Source organism: Passer domesticus, chromosome 10, assembly GCF_036417665.1.
Source record: "Passer domesticus isolate bPasDom1 chromosome 10, bPasDom1.hap1, whole genome shotgun sequence".
Classification (NCBI taxonomy): domain Eukaryota; kingdom Metazoa; phylum Chordata; class Aves; order Passeriformes; family Passeridae; genus Passer; species Passer domesticus.
The window spans coordinates 10,489,794-10,512,987 of NC_087483.1; the positions used below are offsets into that span (position 1 = coordinate 10,489,794).

Sequence of the window (23,194 nt, forward strand, 5' to 3'; positions counted from 1 at the left end):
GTATCTGTACAGCATTATCATCAGATCTTCCCTACAGTTTCTGGACAGCTATTTTAACTCAATGCACAACACATCCACTCAATCAGGCTGTTGTGCTGTTGCAAAATACATAAATTACTCTTCAAACTATTTCCATTTTGGCTATCATACCTGTATCCAAAATAGTGGGCCACGTTTTAATATCTACAGCTGCTGCAGCCTCCTTGGACCTGAGCAGTTTCATTATAGCTTGGGTGGTCAGTATACATGCAGACTTACTGACCTGCAAAAGGTAAAGCATTAAGACCATTGTTAAAATCAGGGAGTGCATGCTCAAAATCATGTAAGATGATGAAGAAAGTAATTGGAAACAGAACAAAATAAATCACAACAATAAAAAACCATTTTAAATGATTTTCTGAAGAAGTCATTACTGACTCAGACACAGCAAACTGAATATTTATTTTCTAGCTTATTTTACAATGACTGTGGCAAAGCAATTCATCAGGCTGCATCAACCATTCACCACTCCCCAAAAGCACGAGGAGAGGAATGTCTCACCTACCTCTACAATCATTTTGACAGTGGGCAGAGTGGTAGCAAGGTTCTGTGGATGAGGTGGGCGGACAGTGATGGGAACACAGCCAGCATACAAACAGCCATAGAAAGTTGCTATCAAGTCTACTCCTGGAAAGGATATTTGTGAAATTAAAGTAATTTTTATCAGATCAATAGGCCAAATTCTTTCACCAAAATCAAAATGCACACTGATTTGTGTTATTAAGATGCAAAGATTTGTCACAAGTATCTGTTCAAATCAACAGGCCGTTCTACACCCAGTTTAAAATGTTTTGCATTTAAGAACTAGCAAAAATTATTACAATGCAATTAACAGACAGAACTTCTTTTCCTGTACTGTGTGATTGTGGGTTCTGCTGTGTTGCTTTACCTGGAGGGTAAACCAGGGCCACGTGGTCACCAACATTCAGCCGTCCCTTCTCCAGCAGCGCGACTGCCACTCTCTCTGCCCTCTTGTGCAGCTGGATGCACGAGGCAGTGCTGGCTACAGTACCCTGCACAGGACACAAGAGACTGCAGAAACCTTTACAGGAGCAGCAGCAGCTCAGTGACTTGGATATTGACAGGGAAAGGGGTAAATCAAAAGGGTTTCTCCTGGAGACATGTGAACACAGCAACATATAGCACAGTAGCTCATCAGTCTTCAGCTATTTAAGACAGCATTTTTCTTTGTGCCCAAGGTTTGTGCTTCCTTTTACAGAGTCTGTGTCAAGGGTAACTTGCCTGAACAAAGTGACTTGGGAAAGGGCTGCTTCATACTAGAAAATCTCCCTCAAAATCTTCTTTACTCTTAGAGAATTCAATCAATTAAATCAAATTCAACAATAACCATGTTGAAACTATTTCTTCTGCTAAAACACAGTTTCAAAAGAAAAGTTAGAAAGTTTGAACTATGTTCTAAACCCTTTTGCCCTTCTGAATGAGACCTACAAATCCTTCCCAAAGTGAAGGACTTGCTTCCTGACTGCTGCTGGACTTTCTGGAAGACTCCTGTCTGCAGCACAGCACAGCACAAGGCAGACCAAATTTGTCCCTGGGCTCTTACTGTCACTCTATGTGCCATCCTTTTTGAGGGCACAGCCTAGCCCAGGGCAAGGCATCAGTATCCCCTGCAGGGTGTGACAGTGCTCCTGGAAAATGTGACTCCAAAGCTGTCCCAAGGGCTCTCTACTTAGGCTCTAGATCTTATCACAAAATCCTCTATTTCTGACTTACAGTTAACACTTGTGCTCAGGAATGATGAAGACAGAATCATGGCTTCCATTAATATGACAAAAGTTGTGTTCTGGCAGGAAATGCAATTATTGCAATGTTTTAAGCTAGGCAGACTGCATACTGAAATTCCAGAAGTGGAATAAAACATATGACATAAAATTCCAGAAGTGGAAAAATTTATGCTGCTTACTAACTAGCAATTTTTGTCTGCTTCATTAAAATAATATCCAGCACTTCAGGAAAAGACTTCTAGAGGGAATTTTCTTAGAATCTAATAATCTTTTGCTTTGGTCTTAATCTCCAAGTATGACCTAAAGTGCATCTTACCTTGGAATTCAACAGAAGGAAGAGTGGATGATCTGGAGTTGTCTGAGCTCGCCACTGAAGAACATCTGCTAAATACAGGAACTGAAAGGGAAGAAAAAGAAGACACTCAAATTCAGTTGAAGTACCTCAGGTTTATTTCCCGGTCTTCTCTCATTCTGAATAAGCTAATTCAAATATTTGATAATACCAGGACCCCAGTGTCACCTTTCTTGCCTGGTCATTGTCCTCCAGCTGGCTAACATCTCTCCCCGAGGCTTGTGCAATCCTCTTGCCAGCTACGAGGTTTCCTACAATCATTGACGCAGGACCAACATCTGCATTTTGAAAAGAACAGAGCAAAATGAGGAAAAACAACCTAGGAACAAGCAGCAGTTCAGCCTGCAGGAGCCCCACACAACACAGGTCTGGCAGAACCAGCACACAGTCAGGTTTCCTCACCTGGCTGCTTCTGCCGAGGCTTGGGCAGGTTGGTGACACAGGTGTGGGGACACATCAAGACGTTACAGGGATGCAGAGCACCCTCCAGAAAGCGCTGCTTGGTTTCTGAAATATGAATTCCTCCCAGTGGAGCCTTTGGCAAAGTGTTGGCTGGCACCAAGGCAAGGCAGTACACACCTACTTGGTGAATGCTATCAATTGCCTTCAGAGAAATTAAAAAAACAAACAAACATTCCACATTATCAACTGGGATGTAGCTAGAGGAAGAATTTGAATTCAATTAATTTATAACATTAAAATTTTTACTTGCACCACAATTTGCAAATAAAGGGTCCAATTCTGCACTCACTGAACTCATAGAAGCTGTGCCATGACTTCAATGGGAGCAGGAGCAGACCCAGGATTTTGCTTGTGCCCTCTATCAAGGGGATGCCACCTGCACATCAGGGATTAGGAAAGTCTCTTAAAAGTGGGCAAAAAGTGCAGAGATTTTCAAAAGCCAAAGTTATATCACAGCAAATTTAGCATGTATGGCACAATCACAAAAGCGCAGTAGAACATAAAACTCACAAAATTTAGGAGGGAAGCATCTTTGCTGCCTAAACCTTAAGTGTCTCTTTTAGCTATGACACTTCTAAAAACAGAAATAAAAATATTTTCTCCCAATACCAGATATTCTCTCCAAAAAGAAGAGCTGAAATTAGACAGAAACCATTATTACTCAACTGCCTTACTCTTAAGGGCAAACTTCCTTTATGTTGTTCTCTGGATCCTTCCCTTCATTTGTCCCCAGAGTCTTCCATAATTGATCTTTCCTTTTTCACTTCCTGAGAACTGATTAATTCTAAAATCTGCAAATGCAGATCTACCACAGTTCCCTTTCCTCCTGTCTTTCATCCCCAAGAAAATACAGTGAAATAATTAAGGGAAGAAGTTCTAATACTTCTTGTTGCAGACCTAGAATAAGGTTTTTAGTGATAAAAGAGCTTTTGGGACTGTTCTGATACTTGGCAAAATACTTGTGCATATTTTCAGAGGTAACTCTCAGTATGAAATCAGAAGAGATTGATCAGTAGCATTGACCCAAACAAAACCCATCACCTTTAGGCCTTTGAGAATCCTAGTCGTAGGAAGTTAAAAATACATTCTGAGATAAAGTCTTACTTTTTACAAAATTCTCTTAATTCTGAACCCTGAAAAAATTATCTTATTACAGCTCTCTGTAGTTATACTGATAGGTTTTGCTTATGGGGAAAAAAAAAATAGAGCTCTAGTATTCTCATTTCATGCATCAGCCTTATTCACCTGAAAAGAGAAAAGGACAGACTGACTACCTGTAGAACCCTGCTCATCCACTGAAAACTATCCTCCTCTGAGGCGTCAGGGCGTTGCTCTGCCACAAGCACTATCCGATCATCATGCAACACGGGCACAGAAAACACTGCTATCCTAAAACACAAAGGACAGAAGAATGATAGGATGCACACAGGGTGAACAGAGCACGGCTTATCATCACACGGGAATGGCTGCAACCTCTCGTGGCACTGCTTCACACACACAAGCATTATTCATGCCACATCATCACAAAATCACAGAAAGATTTAGAGCACATGTGGGTTCCTTGCTGTAATTGCTTTCTGCTGGGGGTCAGGTGGATTTGCAGTCACTCACGTAGCACGTGTCTGATAGGCAAGTTCCATACATGTTGGGGGTGTGCAAGCCTTGCCGACAGAACTCCATCATGCACACTAGACTTGTAGCCCCTACATACAATGCCCCTTCTGGAAGACAACTATGCCAAATTATTGACCACCAGGCGCTTGCACTGAAAAATACTTAACTCCCATTGGGGAATTATCTTAGTTTTAGGCTTGCCTCTTCTAGGATAAAATATTAATAATGCCTCAGTCTGGACTGGCCCCAGTCTGAACTCAGAGATTCCATTTGTCATTGATCTCCATCTGGACACTGAGCCATGGACCACTGAAGAGCACTCAGGTTGGTGATACAATACATTAACTCTGAGGGTCCTTCAGCATCCTGGTTTGGTCTTTAGAACAGGCTGCACAGTTCCTCCCTCATCCACCCAAAAGGCTCAGGGGACAGAAGTGTTTTACATCCAGCATATGAGCTTCTTTTGAGAGCCTTGAGAGAAGCCTTGAAGTAAGTTTTAAACAGACACTTTAAGATCTACCTTTGTACTGTGTGAAAGTAATTTAAAATCTATTATGCACAAAGCAGGTGTCATATTTACCTTTCAAGTTAGTAGGAACAACCAAATTCACAACCTAGTGCTAACTTTCCTACAAAATACACATGAAGAAGTTCACATGCATTGCTCCTCTTTGTGCTGTGTTACTTGATGACTATGTGTGGGTTAAAAAAAAGAGCAGCAAAGCCCAACCAGCAGCACTGAAGTTTTTAATGCACTCACCTTCCCCGGTAGACAAACTTCATGGGTTCAACTGCCAATGCAGTGGCTACCACATCATCTGCATTGTGCCTGCGGCCACTGACTGTCATCAAGCCATCCAATTTCCCCACCACAAACACCAAATAGTCCTGAAAGGAAGTAAAGATTAGAAACACAGCAGAAAAACCTCCTCAGCCTGGCAATACAAGCCAGACTCAAGACAACAATGCTCTCGGGATCTATAGGAGGTCAGTGCCCTGACACAAATTCCAGCTGAATTCAGGGGCAGCAATTTAGAGTTGGGAGGCAGGACAAAGTAGGGCTTGTTCACACTTACAGGACCCACAAAGCCAAGCAATCCTGTTCTTGTGAAGGGCTGGTCTGATACAGGCATGCCAGCTGCTGTCACTGGGATGGCCTGGAAGAACACAGAAGGATTCAGACACTCACTGGACTGATAAGGATTTTCACTCCTTTACTGCCAGAATACATGAAATGAGGTACCACTGCAAGGAAAAATATGGGCAGAAAGATTGAAATGCCTTCAGGTAACTACACATAAGACCACTGTGTTAATTCAGAGCTAAGATAAATTTAAATGCTCACATAGGCACTACGCTGAACTGTGGAATACAGAAGCAGCTGACTGACTGCAGATGACACTTGGTATGTTTGGTTTTAAGAGACAGAATGTCTTCTTGTAATGATTCTATGAATGAAGCAAAGTGTACCTGGCCAGGGCTTTTTTCTAACTAACTAAAAAACCAAACAAAACAATAAAACACACACACACATAGAAAAGACCTTTAAGGAAAAAATAATTCTAATTACAAGAATAAATACTAGAAATATAACAATTAAAAAGAAATCCAAACCTCAAATACATTCTTGGTGATTCCAAGGAGGCCAAAATATGCTGTCCCAGTTGCTCCTGAATTCACACATATTTCTCCAACCTCATCAGCTTTACACAGATAAGGAGTCCCATCCACCTTCACAACACACATGCTGGCTGCATGGAGGAAGAACACAGAACCACAGTGTTAGTCTGCTCCAGCAGCTGACACACGTGGTGCTCTGTCACTGACAGATAAAGATTTTAGTATCAATTATTCATCAGCTACAGCAAAATCACAGCCTGTAAGAGAGCTCACTTTAGCTTCTTGACAGCCTGTGCAATCTGCTCTCCAAGATTAACTTCACAAATGCAGTGCTTTTTTCTTACAGCACTTCACAGCCTCCACATCAGCTGCAGCTGAATCCAAGGCACAATGGACTGAGGGAGTGTAAGATTCAAGATCAAGAAAGAAATCAATAAATCTACCCAGGTCAATACAAAATAAACATGGCAAAGCCAACTCTGCTGCCTGCATGGACCAAGGAGTGCTGGTGAAATAGATCTGTGGGTACATTTTCAAACCTTAGAGAAGTCTTACAATTGCCAGCATCCTAGGTCTGAAAAGGTGAGACCATTATTCACCCTACCAATAAATCAACCTCTAAATTATCTTGGTTTCATAAAAATTACCTATCAGAACAACTAGCAGTTATTAGCAATTGTTTGGAACCATGCAATGATAACTTTGGGTAACCAAGTAAAGAGATGCTACTCAAATTCTAGTACAGTTTCTGGACATTTTAGGTGTGAACTAGATGTCTGGAATTAAAACCTACAGTATGAAATACCAGTCATGCAAAACCCCACATTTTGCAATTTAGGAGGAAAAAATAAAACTCAAGTGGTAAACTGGTACTGACAAAATAGTTTATTACTACAGGAAATAACTTGAGCAAACATCAGAACTCTGTATATAACACTTAAACAATGATGCAAAGAGAAGTGTTAGTAACTGGAGAAAGCACAGTTTGTGGGCATTTACAAATGTACAGCCCTCACTGCATTCACAAACACGGAAAAAACAACGGATCAGCCTGCAGTCCCTAAATGATGCTCCATCCACGAAGCCAAAGGACAACCCTATCACCCTGACCAAGTAAAAAAAAAAATACTTACCAGTAACCAATGTATGATACAGGTAGTCTACAGGTACATTCTAACAGCAGGCATAGCTGTGTCCTGCCAGGTTATACTGCAAGGCTGCCCTTCTGCAGTATCTGTGGAGCCTCTACTCTCGCTTCTCCTCCTTTTCCTGCTTCATGTGTGACATACAAGAGAGTGCATCTACCACCATTTCAGTCTCTCTCAACAGCATTGCATCTGAAAAAGAATTAAAGAGAAGGGAAAAGCAGATGGGACAGGAATGTACATGTGGACTGCACGTCACGAAGAACACAGATTCCTGCTAAGAAAGCTTGCTTTCTTCAAATGAGTCCACATGTACATTCTGACAGATGGTGACTCGCAGCAGCCAAACCTGCCAAGGAGTATCCTGGCAGGAGATGAGAATCCTGCTGTGCAAAGGATGATGCTGATGCCCTACCAAAGACTGGATTCAGCTCTGGATGTTTCAAGAATAGCACAGCAGGAATGCAAGAAGAATGCCAGGGGCCTGTACAGCAGAAGGCTGTGACCAAAGGAACTGATGAGGGTCAGGAAGTGCTCTCTTCTTCCCTGTCCAGCATTTCATAGTGGATCCATATACAGTGGCTACCCTTGCATTACACTCTTTAGGAAGAACTTCTCTTCTAGAAGCATGAAGCCTTAGGAAAAATACTAAAATGCCAGGATGAAATGCCTCTAGAATCACTGTGGAAGGTATTTCCAGGGTTTCCAGAGAAACCCAATTCTTGAGAAAAACAGCATATGGGGATATCTAAAGCAGACCTGAATCTCTTCCTGCTCCTTTGAAAGGGAAATAGGCATAAAGCAAGCCAACTTCCTAGATGAGGATGAACATAAATCTAGACTCTGGAGGTGATCATGAGCATCCAAAGTGTAACATTTAAATTGCCCAAGTGCACACTGCCACAGGTCTCCAAGAGAAGTTGTTCTGCAGTGGCTGTTGTGCCACTGTGTGACAGACTGAAGCCCTGAGGAACACAGATCTGATGAATATGATAAATTCTAAGGGCTAAGTAGAAAAGAGGTGCTGTTAACCCACAATCTAAAGAAAAAACCTGAAAGTTTCACCAAGTTGTTCTGTAACAACTTTTTCCACTGAGGTAAAGGAACCAGATCCCTCTGCAGTGAAGATGCTTTGTGGTAACTACCAGAACCTGGGCAAATGTTTGCTCAGACATGGACAGAAGAATCAATGAAATACAAGACATCCATGGGCTGGAAATAATGTGAGCATCCCAACATTTAGGAAATTGGAACCATCTCCCTACATTTCTAGAAAAGACACTGAATGGAGTCACAATCCAGAACATGATTCTCTTCATTGCAGAAGATCCTGCAGAAGCCCAAGATTTGACGCCAAAGTGAAGTTTTCTGCTTGTGTGTAACAAAGTAGCTGCTGCAGAAGCCAGTCTTTGTATAATGAGAGGCTATAGGCATTTATAACTTTTGGATTTCAGAGTGCTAGCTCTTGTCAAAGGAAGAACACGGAGAAGGATACCAGCAAAAGAATGGAAAGGATTAGCTGGGAAGTAGAAGGGACAAACTTAACTGCAGTTGACAAATCCACTAAGCAACATATCCAGGCTCAAATTTAAGGTATAATATGCTTTCAAGACGGCAGATATCAACACAGCAATCACATTCCAGTTGATGTGAAAGTTGGATGCTGAGAATGGGCAGCAGAAAAGAGGTCTGACACTTTCCCTACCATCTTTGCCAGTCCAATTTGAAAAAATGAACTGAATATTGTGAGAAACCAAATTTAGCAACGCTAGTCCCAGACAGAAACTATGCAAAATAGCCCAAGCTGGTCAACAGGTGGGGTAAAACATCATTCCTCCAGAACAGGATTCTACGGGAATGCATAGCAGATTTTCTCTTAAGAATTCCCATGCCATCTTTGAGGAGAAGATTCTGGCACTTTCCTTGAGGGTCTTGTGATGGGCATTCATGGTAGATAATGAATGTGAAGGGAATGTGGCATCAAGAATGGCCTATGGGTTAAACAGCAGTGACATGTGACATGACCCTGGCGGTGATGGCTCTGTTGTGTAAGATCCCCTGAGCAGGTGGGCTCAGAATTTCAGGAAAAAAAGCAAGATCTGAAGAAAAGGAGGGTGCGAGCAGACATTTTATCTGTGACCTTTTAACCAGGTAGTTCCTGAATAAAGCATGCCAGAGACCTTCACAGGTAATGAGACCAAAACCATTTCCAAATGAAGTTCAGGAATGTGAGCTCCTATGTCACAAAGTATTTGAAAGGCCAGGGCACACTTCCAAGTTCCATGGGGATCAGAAGATGGAACGAAGCCTTCAGAAAGAAATACAAAACCCAAAGCAGATCAAGAGCAAGACTCATCAGTCAGCAGAGGGGCAATGACCAGGTGGTGGTATGCTCTCTCCTGTATGCCAAACACCAAGCCAGAATGGACAAGGGCACACCCTCCACGAATACTACACAGGAGAAAGCATAAATCTTACCATGTAAGGCACAAGTATCTCCACTGTTAGAATGTACATGCAGACTCATTTGAAACTAAGTCATTCATTTACTTAAGTCATTGATTTTTTTCATTTAGCACACCCCTGTAAGTAGCTGCTAGTCTTCTGACTTCCTTTGTACTCCAGAAGTTATCAATTATCCTTTATAATGAAATCCATAATGCATATTCTGACTTAAGGAACATACAGGGAAACTTCTGCTGGAATTCTTAATATGTGGATAAATTGAAGTAAATCTGCCCCAGATTCCGACAGCTCAATGCTAGTTGGAGTTTTAAAGGAGTTAATGAATTAAGTTGCCCAAATTCTGCTTAACCTACAAGTAGTTTAACCACTTACTATTGTATTTTTAAATAGCAACAGCCATCAATTACAAGTCTGAGGCACTTAACAGTACACATTTAGCTGTTGTCCCCTCACACAATCACACAAGTCACTTGATGCTTCGTACTCATGTAGGAAGTAATGGTAGTGTTATCACTGCCTGCCAGTGGGGTTCTCCCTAATCCAGAAGGGGCCCCCCTGGATTTGCCAGACAATGTTCCAAGAATTCTGACAAAGGAGAAGGGTTTTTTTACAGATCCTTCTGACTGTAATCCATCAGGCATTTCACAAGGACAGAGATGTATTTTTTGACAACTCATGAGGTGAAATTACTTAGCCATAGGCATACAGGGAACTTTTCCAACATCCTAAGGCAGACTGGAACCTGCCACTGAGCAGATGCTCTGTGGAAAATTAACCCAGGGGACTTACAGCTCCAACAGTTGAATATGAAGAGCAGTTGCACGCAGCTCTGTACCTTAGTGTAGTCAAGCACAATTTGCTGTGAGAGCAAGCCTACAGCAAAACCAGGAGCATCCCTGTGTTGGTTTTGCATGGCCTGGTTTTTGGTAGCAGGGGGCCCACAGAGGTGGAGCCACACGAGATAAACTGATCCAAAGAAAGATTTCAACTGATCCTGCATCTAATACCACTTTTTTGAACAGCAGCAATATTGAGTTTAAGCTCAGTAAGTTCACCAAAGGATTCATGACTACCTGAAGGGTGTGCAAACTCGCTCCCTTCATGCCCCTGTGTCTAAGCTATAATCTAGAGAAAACACTGGGAGCACAGGTGAATTTCAGCGAGGTTTCAAGGGGACAGCAGTAGTGTGGACACCCCAAACAGCCAGAAGAAGCACTACATGCCATCTGTATTCAAATCAAAGCAGAAAAATCACTACTTTTTTGAATTGATTATAGCCTTTCAAACAATTTCAAATGGTCTTAATACAAAACAAAAACTTGAGAGAAGCTACACAACAACCAAGCGACTTCTCTGCTTCGTTTTGGTATGAAGTGCAGAGCTTCTGCTCAGTCTTCAGCAAAAGGAAGCTCCACTGAATTTAATTTCAATAACAACAACTGAACCATTGACTTCAGGGGTGGCAAAGGGCTTCTGGGGATAATAAGGAAAATTAAACAACACCAATAAGACTTGCACACAATGGCTACAATTCTCATCAGCAGGGTGGGAAGCTATCTACCTCCTCTTATTTGTATCAGGGGCTTTGGTGTACAGACAAGAGGTTGTTGCTGAAATTACACAAGTTGAGTCTCCACTTTACCTTGAGTAAATGCTCTATAGAGAGCAGGGCTTTAGAACCACAGCTCTGCAAGGCAGGAAGTTCATAAGGAGACCAAGAACAGCAAAGCCAAAGGTGTCAAGGATATGACCAGAATCAATCAGGTTCTTTGGTAACTACAAAATAAGTAGTCACCTTGAGGGGTGAGGTGAGTTACAAAAAATTGGTATTTCATGCTCTCCAAGCACACCAGAGCAGGTCAGGACAGGGCCTGAAGCTAGTAGTACAGACAGTGCCATGGAACTGCCAGCCTAAAAGCTGGAATAGATGGCACCAAGTGTCCAGTCCTTCATCCCACTGTTCACAGTCTTAGGTGTGGTTTGGCACCCTACCTTTATTAACCTTCTTCAGAGTGCTCTCCTCTCCAAATGCTGCATCTCAAGTGAGAACAACAAGGATGAGACAAAGTCTCTTTGCTTCAATTAATGGGCTGAGGAACAATACCCAGCTCTACCTAATTCAGGAACCACAGTGTTGCAAACAGATGTCATTAGGAAATAGGTTAATCCAGGCTACATTTGATCACTTTCTTGTTCTCCATGGGCATGAGTAAACAGATTCCAGAATCAGTTGTTCCATCACCTTTGCAGGGTCTCAGATGAGGTGCCTTTCAACTGAAATATTCTATTCTATTCCACTCTACTCCATTCCATTCCAAACACAATTCTGCAACAAGCCAAAAGCATTTGCCCATACCAAATCTATGGTAATTCAGTTTTATTGTGCATGAATCTGTAATCCATCATGTGTTCAGGTAATGTGTCAAAACATAACTCATACTACCTTAAAGGTATTTAACATTTTTATTTATTCCATGCACACAAAGATAACTTATTTGGAATAAGAAACCTACACAAAATGCTTTCCTACCTCCAGGCATAATCTGCCCAACATCCTGCACAGTTAACACTGACAACTTCTCCTCTGTATCCACTCTGATCACGCCGAAACTCAGACAATTCATGGATAACACTGCTTTTCCTGGAGGGGGGCCACCCAGTTCAGAAGGTCTGGAAGACAGAAAGCCCAGTTAGATATGAATCAACAGACCAATACTGGTGAGAGGGTCACTAAAAACATTCTGCTGGTTTCTCAGGCTTGGTAAGGTTAAGAAAAAGAATGGTTTCTCACTTTGAACAAACAAGAGTTCAAGACTTACATAGTAACTAAATGAAGAAAGAGCTAAAACAAAACTCTCCAAAATTTCAAAGACTTTTGTTTCAAGTTTTCTTCAAGTTGACTTTCTGAAAAGGCACATTTTGATCAGACGTGTTATCAAAAAAATCCAGCATAGCCCATCCATATGTCTATTAATAATTAAAGTATTTCTTTTTCTTATAGCATCCCTTGCTATCTCCAGAAATCCAACAGTATTTTTCACAAAAAAATAGCTACAATTTTTTTTTTTATTTATTTTAGGCCCCTGTCTACAAAACATTATACAGAAGCAATTGATTGAGGATTCACCATCTTCTTCCTCCCAAATAAGTAAGTCTTGTTTTGGGGGCATTTTGAAAGGCCTTCAATAACTTCAGTGAGGATGAGACCTCACCTTCCCAAAGCATGAAAAAAACACCTTCTGCCAGACTATTCTTAGAAAATATTAACCTTTTTAATGAAAATAAACAAAGATCACCCATCCTTCAGTGAAGGAGACACCTGTGAGCTTCATATTTCCTCTGCCAAGGTCTTTGGGCATCTCTGTGTGAGTTATGGTATTTTCTGACTATCACCTTAACATGAGATTCCCCATCCCTGGAAGTGTTTGAGGCCAGGTTGGATGGGGCTTGGAGCAACCTGGGCTAGTGGAAGGTGTCCCTGCCCATGGCAGGGGGTTTGAACTCCTTCCAACCCAAAGCATTCTGTGATTCTGTGATACATTTCAATAGTCGAGAAAAGCTTCAGTTCACTTCTCAGAAAAGGGAATTACCTGCGAATAGCAACAGTTAGTGCCTCTGAAGAACTAGCACAAGGACAGATTACTTCTGGTCTCAAACCTCTGGATTGAAATACATTCAGGAATGCATCACAGGAAGATATTGACCCTAGGAAGAACCATCACATAATCAGAAACATTTTTAGAAGAGCAGGAAAACATGAGCTGCAGGAATTCTAACTCTGTGCTCACTCTCAGCTCAGTTATATGAATACTGTTGCATTCATGTACAAACCAAATACTCCTTCAAACTGTCTGAAAGGCATTCCAGTTCATTGTAAGAGAGTAGATTTGGAAAAAGAACTCCTAGTGACTAACAGCTACACTGAATGAAATTCCCAACAGCATACTCCTCCTGTGGCAGCACTCACCAGCACTTAGTATCATGGAAAGTCCTTCAGGGATCAGAATACTTTGCCACTAAAGGTACCTTTATGTCCACCTCTTATACAGCTCCTATCTGATTGTTTCTTACAGAGCTCACAGCACTTAAATATCAAATGATTCTGACATACCTTCACAATTCTACCAGGCCTCTAGCACTTGGCCCAAAGTGGATTATATCTATATTTATATCTTGTAGGTATCAGTTCAAGTCAATTGTGGAAGAGTATAGCACTAATGAAAACGTGAAGCTCAAAAAATGAATTTACACTGGTAATTATAGCCAAGAAGTGCAAATGAATGCAATGAAAAAGCTGTGGCATCAGTGGCACACAAATAGTGTTTTACTACAGAACAAACTGCTTAACTCCCCAGGCATCAGCTCTGACACAGGATTTAAAACAAACAGAATCCTGGCAAGACTGACACTCAGGAAAGGCACCCATACTCACATGGATTGGCTCCATCTGCCACTATTAACATCCGTAAGGAGCTCAGGCTGACATCTCTCTGATCCCTCTGAGCCAAAAGTGACCAGTGCATATCACGGGATTTTACTACTGCTACACGGGCTGCAAGTCAAAACAATAATTATGCTGCATGTGCAGAACAAAATAAAGACTAATTATAAAATTATGTAAGTGTTCTTGTGTATTTACACATACCTATGAAACTATACACAAAATTTATGACACTACAAATGTAGAAAACAAACACCAAATATTCAATTACGATAACACGTGTATACTCAAAATCTCCAGATGGACTTGATAATAGAATTTGAATGTTTGCTACTAAAGAAACGGAGATTCTTTAAAGGTCTCTCAGAAGAAGCCATCAACACCACTCATCAGTGAAACAATGAGCACACAGGATACTGAAATGGGGTAATCAGTGTGATACAAAGACAGTTTGCACAAACAATTTAATTTGTTTTCAATAACGAATTAAAACAACCTTTAGGATACCTTTGTATGAGCAGACTTTCTGTATCCAGGAAAGTGGATTAACCTTCATTAATGCATAGGGAATACTGATGACATGCATCCTGTTCATAACACTCTACAAGAAAGAGATTCAAAAATAAACTTCCAAGTGGCTTAAAAATATAGAACATGTAACAATGCTGAAATAAACCCCCTCATGATCACAGCTACAGCATAACTCTTACAGTTAACTGGTAGTGAAAACTATGTGTATACTCTGAAAAAATATGCTACACAAGGTACAACAAAAGCAACAGTTTATTCTGAAAAATATAAATACTGAAACAAAAACCCATTTGAGAGAAATGAATAATTTATAGCCTCATTCTGGTATCAGTGCACTACCAATGAAAGAAGCAAATTGCTGCAGTTTTTTGCCTTTCTTGCAATACTCACCGTTAACACTCCATGCCAAAGGCCAGCCTCTCTTTTGAAATCCAAGACATTTGTAAGTGTTTCAGCTGAAAGCAAAGGAAAAAGATATCAGAATTAAAAAACATATTTATAAAAATACTTAAGAATTACAAATATTTGTTCAAGCAACTCTGAAACTTCCATGACTGCTAAGAAACCAAAGCTCTGCTGCCTATAACAAACAGGCTGCTTAAGCTCCAAGTGGCTTGTTCTACTTATTGCAATCATCTTTGAATTATGATTACTAGACTAGAATATTACAAGGTATTTCACACCTTGATTCATTATAATCTGCCAATGAACTATGCAGACTGAAAATTTAGTCTTGAAGCAAACTTCTTCAGCTGAGCTGACAAAGTTATTCTGTATTTGAAATAATTAGATCCAGTAAGAAATATCACCATGGCTCTATTACATTTTCTTGACTATTTTCTCTGAGGAATTTGAGTATCTTATGTGATTCAAAAAAAACCAAGTATGAATCAAAGATTTTAAATCAAGGATTCAACCTGAATTTTGAGGGATGTCTTGTATTGATTAGGTAAAACTTGCTTATCACTGTTGTAGGATGGATGTATGCAGGAAAGTACTTGGTTAAATGGTAGCACAGATTAACTCCATACAGATGGTCAAAACCAAGTGCAGTTCTTGGCTGTTCATTGGAAGAATGACTGCAAACAAGCAGATCTCTCACTGTATTCACATCCCTGGGGAGATGTTCTTTTGTGGGACATGATTAGGTAAGAGGAAGATCCCCTCCTTGATTACATTTTCACAGGTGGCTTAACTCTCTTTCACACCCTTTATGAATGAGAAAGTTTGTTTTTCCCTTTTCAGCTGAAGTGACTACTCTGTATCTGAAGTTCTTTGGAGACAGCAGACATGATTAAGCAACATGAATTGTCTGAAGATGCAAAGCTGTCAGTATCATTTCAAAGTTACACCTATCTAACTTACCTTCTGAATAACCACATGCCTGAGTCAGTGCATGACAGTGTGCCAGCATGGAGGCATGAGAGACAGTAATGCCCACTGTGCTGCCCTCTTTACTTGTTTTGTACTGAGAAGAGAAAGTGTATGCATTAGATTAACAGCAAAACCAAGAAAGTCTACAGTAGTGAATTGAAAACATATTACAAAAACAAACCCAGCTTTTTAAATTCAAAACATTAGCATAAAAATATATTGATGTCCACAGAATACACTACTATGGTAAAAAAATCTGTTTGTCTAGTCCAATTAAATTGTCCTGGGGATCCCAAAATGCTGATTATTCCCAGTCTTCAACCTGACTCCACACAATCACTCAACTGACAGTCCGCCTGGCAGCCTGATGGAAACACTCCTCTTTCACAGTTTAAAATATTATTGCTGTCTCTTTTATTGTATCCAGAGTTTAGAGGAAGAAACCATCCCATAAACTAGGACAGAGTAACCACAGAAGTTATCACATGACACTGCATCACCTCGATGTAAGCAATCTCGGCGCTGGCATCCCGGACCTGGGGGTGCCAGTCCTTGGCTGGTTTTGCCAGATGCTTCCCATCAATCACAAACCAAATGAGACGAGGCCAGCCTTCAAAGAAAAAGAAAAGCTACTGTCACCACAGTTCCAAACATCAGTTTTTCCCCCAGTATTCAGGGATAAGAACAGGAGGCAAGCAAAATCCCCCACCAGAAAGGAAGAAACAGCACAAAGCACTGCCATGACAATCAAGGCAGCTCTTTATGTGTAAGAACCATGCAAGCAAACCCAAAACCTGAAGTTTGACAGCAACAATGAATACACCTGCTTTTTATCCCATAAAAAATAACCCCACACCTTTGAACGTCACCACCTCGCCAGTCTGAGCTTTTGGGAGGCCTTTCTGACAGGCATCAGTGGTTAAAGCTAATGTGACTCCACAGCTGCCCAAAAGAAACCCAATCTGCTGACTGCCAGCATCCTGTAGAGAAACAAAGAAATAGCAAAATTACAAATTACAAAGCTTTTGGACAGTTTGTTGTAACTTATTCATGTTTAGAAAACATTAAGTCAATTTATATCACAGGAAAAAACAAAAGTCAATCCCATAAGACCTTTAAATGACTGAGAAAATTAAGTTTTGCTTAGTGCTAGCTAAGCTCTGCAGCAGATCTCGTAAGAAAAGCAGTGTCAGAAACAATGGCTGTACATCCCTCCACAACCCAATGGGATGTTTATAAATTCTGCTAAAACAGAAAACTGGTTTGATGCTGTTTCTGAGTCCTGACACACCGAGGAACAGAGCCTGTAGCTTTTCAGCTCTTCCCTGACAATCTCCAGTTCTGAAGAATTATACCTGTATTTCAGTAGCTATGGTGCCTCTGCCTGCCTCATTACTCAGCATCAGAGCTGAAAAACCAACCTTTCTCTGACATACTCAGAGAAATACGTCCACACATGTTTTTGCAAATAATGAATTAATTTCTACAATTACATACCCTAAAACACTTAAATTACTAGCTTAATATTACCTCCCCCTTTCCTTAACTGAATATTGAACATAATTCCAAGCACAGAATGTACAGTGAGCAGTCCACCTGATGCTTTCTAAAGAGTAGGCTTTGAAGAACCCCATGTAGGATTTAGACATACTCACACACACACAAACACTTTATTTATTTATCAAACATAAAAAAGCTGAATGTATCTGCCTACCTTTCTTGTCAGTGGAACTTCTATTGGGACAGGAATAAGTTCTGCCAGGAGACATCCATAAAATGCCACCATAAACATAACTGGATCACTATTAGGGAATACGAGAGCTACCTACAAAAATACAGCAAAATAAGAAAATTTTTTTTTTTGTCATTTGGCAGAGAGAGGGACTGCTTTTTAATTTGTGGAACAAAATTTTCACAACAATGTCCAGATTCATAGATAACCAGGCAGAGAAATACTAAGTATTGAGACAATGTATTATTATAAGTCACAGTAATGATTATTTCACAATGTATTATTACAATATTTTATTACAAGGCTTTCTTCAGCTAAAGCTGTTCCTCACTATTTCATCCACAGGGACCACTTCCAACAGCAGCCTACCCGGTCTCCAGGCTTCAGCAGGGGCTCATTCTTAGTGGTTAGCTTGTTGAGCAGGGTATAGGCTAACTTCAAGCTTCGACTCCATAGCTTGCCTGAAGAATGAAGGAAGAAATTAAGAAGCAGAAACTAAAAAGTTAACACTTAATTGCTAGATCTCAGTCCCTCACACATGCACTAAGTGTGATGGTATCAGAACAGTTGGCCAAGTCAAAGTACAATTTAGAACTTGGCTTCTTTTTTGTTTACCTCATTCTTTTTTTTTTTTTTTTAATTTTATATGTAAAACTAATCATGCTATTCTAAACAACACTCAAAGCTCCACTGCAGAGTAATTAAATTACTGCAGCTGCTCAGCTATATTTCCTGCATCCTTCATCTGTGAGAATGCAAACAATAAAGTTCAACATTCAAACATATTATACAAGGAAATGCTGCAGTGAGCTATCCTGAAGGACAGAGTTATTTTCCCCCAAAATGCAATTTACTATAATACTTCTAGGTCATTAATACAGGCAAGTTTCACTTCCCACCATTAACATCCTGATTATGCTCCTGAGGTAGGAGTCTTCTCTATAAGGCTGTGCAAGAGGATGTTAAAATGGAATGTCTCCTCTGGGAATCTGAAGAGTGCATTATTAGTCATCTGTTTCTACCTCCCAGTCTACACTGGGCTATTTTTAGTTCTTTTATGAAAAAACCCCACACTATTCTAAGAGATTTACAAATAGCTACTTGGAAAGAACCAATATGTTTTGCAATAAACATTTTATCCTCCTTAACTTCTTTAGAAACATTTTTCATATACAATGAATTTATAATTTACGTTCCTCCAGCATTCTCCAACCATGTGTTACAAGCACAGGCAGTCCCTCTGAAGAAAAGCACACTGTTGTTTCATGATGATCACCCAATTCCTCCCTGCAGCTGGCTCAAACACGTACCATAGGTCAGGGTATAAACTGCTTTCCCAGTGGTATCCAGCGCTGTCAGACAAGGGGCTTTGGACTGGGTGGTTCCCCAGCGCTGCAGGGCAGCCAGCAGTGAGGGGGGCCAATTGGTCACAACCCCCAGGGGCTCCCCTTTAAGTACATTCACTTGGTTTCCTTCAGGCTTTGGTTGGTTTGGGTCAGGCTGTTGCACTAAAACCAGAGCACAGTAAAAGGGAAATGTCAATCTGTACAAAATGCCAAGTTACACTTCACAGGCTATTTTATGACCCATTCACCTCTTCCTCACAGCTATCACTACTTCTCCTCTGCTTTATGATGATGCTGTGCTAATCATCTGTTGGATTCCCAAAAAACAGTGACCATCACTTCAGATTTGTGATTGCACATTATCAAAAGTCCAGAATTTGAATCTCTAGCCCACTTCTCTCTACTTTGGAAAGCTGCTGTTTTCTTCTGCTTGTTGTCCACATCTACATCAATGAAAGCCTCTGACAAGTCAAGCAGGATTATCAAAGACATTGGCTTCAGTGACATCTGGACACTGATTTTTGCTGCACTGAATTCTCAACAGGTGATGAAAAATGACACCGTGCCTGGCTAACAATGTATTTTTAAAGAAAGGCCTTCTGCTAAAATCCTGCTCCAAGCTACTCCATAAAAAGTGAAATTATCTTGATCTTAGTGAGCAAAGTCCTGGATGAAGTTAGCAAACACTCAATGCAGACAACCAGCAAAATTACTGTTCCATGTGATGCTTTCCACAATTACATGCACCTCAATGGAAGTTCACGTGGAGAAACTTCAGCAAAAGACTAGAATAACAAAAACATTGAATCTTAAAAGTATCAAACCAATAGTAGGGGAACTGTAGTGGCAGCTGCTCAGAAATGTCACTCTGAGCAAGAAGGTTGAGTATAAGATTATCTTCCACTTGTGATAACAATAACCTTTCTTGCTCCACTGTATTAATTTTACCATGACTAATTTTTTATTGAGAAGAAAAACCAACACTTGCTAAGTATCAGTTCTGTCATGAACCACTTACACAAGGAGTAAAAAAAGTATCTGAAAGAAAATTAACCTTCAAGTAGTTCTTCAAAATCATCCACAAAAAACTCCTTCAGAGGTGGGCGCTTCGGTCTTTTCAAAGTATTTAGCAGCTGCTGGATTTTAGAGGACACTCTGCTATTCACTGGGACGCCTGCCAAATGGAAAAGATTTATTATTTATCATATTTTAACCAAAATACACTAAAACACACAACTTTCAGGTGGAAAAGTCATTCAGGATGAGTACCTTGTTTGGAAGGAAACAGCTTTAACTATTAAGTTTCCACCATGGATTTATTTGCTTTCCAACAATGCTGTTACCTGGCTGATGCAGACACCTTCTCACACTTTATTTTAGCTTTTCAAACCACTGACCCCTTCATGCGATTTCAACTGAAACATGAATGTCCTTTTATCCAGCAATCTAGGTATTTACTACACCTTAACACTAATTCCATTCTGAATGTTTGGAAAAAATGAGTGAATCTTTCAATACTTTATAGGGCTTGTAAAAATAATCACAACACAAAACATGTTAAATGCCGATTTTCATTTATGTATGTTAAAATAAATGTAAACACATGTTTTTATATTTATCAAAATGTAAAGCTCTGAGGCAATATAAAATTAAGATAGCCAAGGGGACACAGATGGAAAGGCAGGAGGTCTGTAATGCAATCACCATCTGCAGTTTCCAGGATGCTGCTGCTGTAGCCTCTGGGCACTCCTCGCACGGATGCCACCTGCGGGCGCTCGTGGTGCAGGTACTCCACCAGGCCAGTGGTCACATCAGGGGGGGCACAGTGGTTCTCTGCAGAAAGGCAAGACACACACAGGAGCTCATCAGGCACCTTAAGAACCAACATAATCAAAACTGCTTCTTACAGGAGGGTATTTCACAAATATCTTCTCCTTACAACCTGGAGGCACAAGCCTGCTTTGCTTGGAGCTGTGCCCTGTTTCCTGGCTGCAGAGCAATGCTTAGGGAATATCACAGAATGATTCGTGTTGAAGTGACCTCAAAGCTCATCTTGTCCCACCCCTGCCATGGGCAGGGACACCTTCCACCAGACCTGTCCAAGCCCTGTCCAACCTGGCCTTGAACACTTCCAAGGATGGGGCAGCCACAGCTTCTCTGGGCAACCTGTGCCAGCCATGGCCACACTACTCTCACAGGGAAGAATTTCTTCCTAATCTGAGTCTCTCTTCTTTTTTAATTTAAAACCATTCCCCCTCATCCTCTCACTAACTGCCCCTGTAAGAAGTTGCTATCATCATTCCAAAATATGTAACCATGGTTATAGAATGGTTTTGAATGGAATGGTTTAGGAAATGGCAGTATTTTTGAGAAGTGTTTAAACAACAGACAATGAGAACAGGAAGACTGAAATATTTAGAATCCTGATGAGTAAAAATAGGAATGCAGCAGGGAAGAGCTGGAGAAAACCCTGCTGCCCAGGGCTGGAGCTGCCAACAACCCTTGGAGGACCTCAGCATGTCACAAATCCTGCCAGAAAAACTGCAGGCAGAGGGAGATCTGGGCAGTGCTGTGAAATACATACACAATCCCCCACTATGAGGCACTGATCAGCCCCAAGATAGCAAATGCTTCTTGCACTGCTCCCACATTTTCAGAACTGATACACAAGCCACAAACCCAGCTCTAATTGGTTTTAGAGGGATCACCGGGAGAAAAATTTAAATCCATTCCCATCCTTCCCAATGGAATTCACTACAATGCCAGTGATTGCACTGCAGAGACTAAATTCCTTTCATGTGGGTAAGGTACATGAAGGAGAAAGTGTTACTTCAGCTGTCACAAAAATGCTCTAGATTCAGTACCCACAAAGATGACAACTGTGTAAAGCTGACCTGTATAACCACTGCACAGGACCCATAGAGAGCCCATGTACACACCTGCCTCATGTATATGCTCTCACTCTGTTCTATATATATATTTGAAGTTGCTTTTTGGCTGTTTTTTTCTTTTCTTTTTCCCCTTAGCTTTCCCAAAGCACCAAACCAGAGGCTTCCTGCAGCACACAACTTGGCCACAGAGACAACTGTGCCTGGTTCCCACCTGCCACCTGACAAACCCTCCAGGGACTAGCAATGTCTCACTATGTGTGGAGAAAGAATAAGTTAAATTTTCAGGATTTATGCTCAGATGAAAACCACATTAGCTTAATTAATAATATGAGCATTTTATTAATCTATGCCCATGAGACCCCATGCTATTAGTTTGTATCATCCAGAAATACCATGGCACAGCAGGGTAAGAGAAGTGGTGAGGAGTTAAAAAGGAAAGTGAGAAGACTTACGACTTCAGGAAGAAAGGTTAATTGGATTCAGACTGAAGGACCTTTCTATTAGTGATGACAAGACAGAGATAAATGCAAGACAGTAGTGTCCAAAGGAAGAACAAATGGGATATGACAAAGAATTAAAAGCCATGATGATCTCTATTTCCAGCTGCTCTAAGAGCTAAGGTGGGAAATACTCCACAGTTGATATAGTGACCTTGAAAAAAACCAGGACCTACCACCAGCCTTATTCATTTAAAAAAATACACAAAAGAAAAAAAATCCCCCCTCCATGAAGGGTTGTCTTTGCTGCTATTAAGTGAAAGACGCACCTTAAAAATAATGCAGATTTCTATCTGACTCCAGTAAATACTGTAACCTTGCAATTCCAACAGTTCAGTTTACTGCCTGGGAACTTAGTTTGAGCTCACCATTAAAAATGAAGGCTGGAGAAGATGAGCTGTAAGGGAACAAACTGCTAAATTTAAATTCTCCAACATCTCAAAACTGTGAATAGCTATTCAATACACAACCAAAACACAGAATATTTCAGTAAGGCATTGCAATTAAGATATGTAAGATGCCTTTCAGATTGCTGATATCAGCACACTATCTGACAAATAAATAAACTCATCTTCTATGCTCTAGGACAAATCAAAGCCCCTTTTAGAAAGTATGGGAGTATTTATCAAGAGTCATAAAAGTTTGCAATGCAAGACATGAGTAAGTTATCATATTCTTGTGAGGAGCTAGGAAAAGTACATGCAGATAGGAAAAACGTCACAACTGAACTGATATTGGCCATGCATGAATGTTACCAAGCTAGGAATGAAAACTGATAGAACATGGCAAGCACTGCAGAAATGAGGAAGACCATTCTTATGTGAAAATGCTTTTGTTTTTTTGTCAAAAGAACCAGAAATCTTATAAGTATTTTTAACAGATCAGCTCTTAAAGATCCCTGAGCTTCCTTCCTTCTATATACTATAATTATTTCCCATT

General features: G+C 40.6%; 1 protein-coding gene across 6 annotated transcripts in view; it reads right to left on the minus strand.

The window, feature by feature from the left end:
• DIP2A (disco interacting protein 2 homolog A) overlaps positions 1–23,194 on the minus strand; it is a 75,928-nt gene that overhangs the window by 9,994 nt on the left and 42,740 nt on the right. For 3 of the 6 annotated variants that reach the window (XM_064433740.1, XM_064433739.1, XM_064433737.1), the window contains 23 exons: positions 20,572–20,700; positions 19,922–20,041; positions 18,832–19,029; positions 17,891–17,982; positions 17,504–17,614; positions 16,646–16,769; positions 16,290–16,399; positions 15,781–15,883; positions 14,806–14,870; positions 14,392–14,485; positions 13,876–13,995; positions 13,034–13,148; positions 11,974–12,113; positions 5,827–5,963; positions 5,289–5,369; positions 4,973–5,100; positions 3,873–3,987; positions 2,539–2,740; positions 2,305–2,414; positions 2,101–2,181; positions 929–1,052; positions 545–666; positions 151–262 (listed from right to left, as the gene is read on the minus strand). In XM_064433740.1, the coding sequence (XP_064289810.1) occupies positions 151–262; positions 545–666; positions 929–1,052; positions 2,101–2,181; positions 2,305–2,414; positions 2,539–2,740; positions 3,873–3,987; positions 4,973–5,100; positions 5,289–5,369; positions 5,827–5,963; positions 11,974–12,113; positions 13,034–13,148; positions 13,876–13,995; positions 14,392–14,485; positions 14,806–14,870; positions 15,781–15,883; positions 16,290–16,399; positions 16,646–16,769; positions 17,504–17,614; positions 17,891–17,982; positions 18,832–19,029; positions 19,922–20,041; positions 20,572–20,700 (2,733 nt within the window). Of the gene's footprint in view, positions 1–150; positions 263–544; positions 667–928; positions 1,053–2,100; positions 2,182–2,304; positions 2,415–2,538; positions 2,741–2,887; positions 2,975–3,872; positions 3,988–4,968; positions 5,101–5,288; positions 5,370–5,826; positions 5,964–11,973; positions 12,114–13,033; positions 13,149–13,875; positions 13,996–14,391; positions 14,486–14,805; positions 14,871–15,780; positions 15,884–16,289; positions 16,400–16,645; positions 16,770–17,503; positions 17,615–17,890; positions 17,983–18,831; positions 19,030–19,921; positions 20,042–20,571; positions 20,701–23,194 lie in introns of those variants that run through there. The other 3 variants (XM_064433738.1, XR_010368975.1, XM_064433741.1) reach the window with 3 other exon arrangements.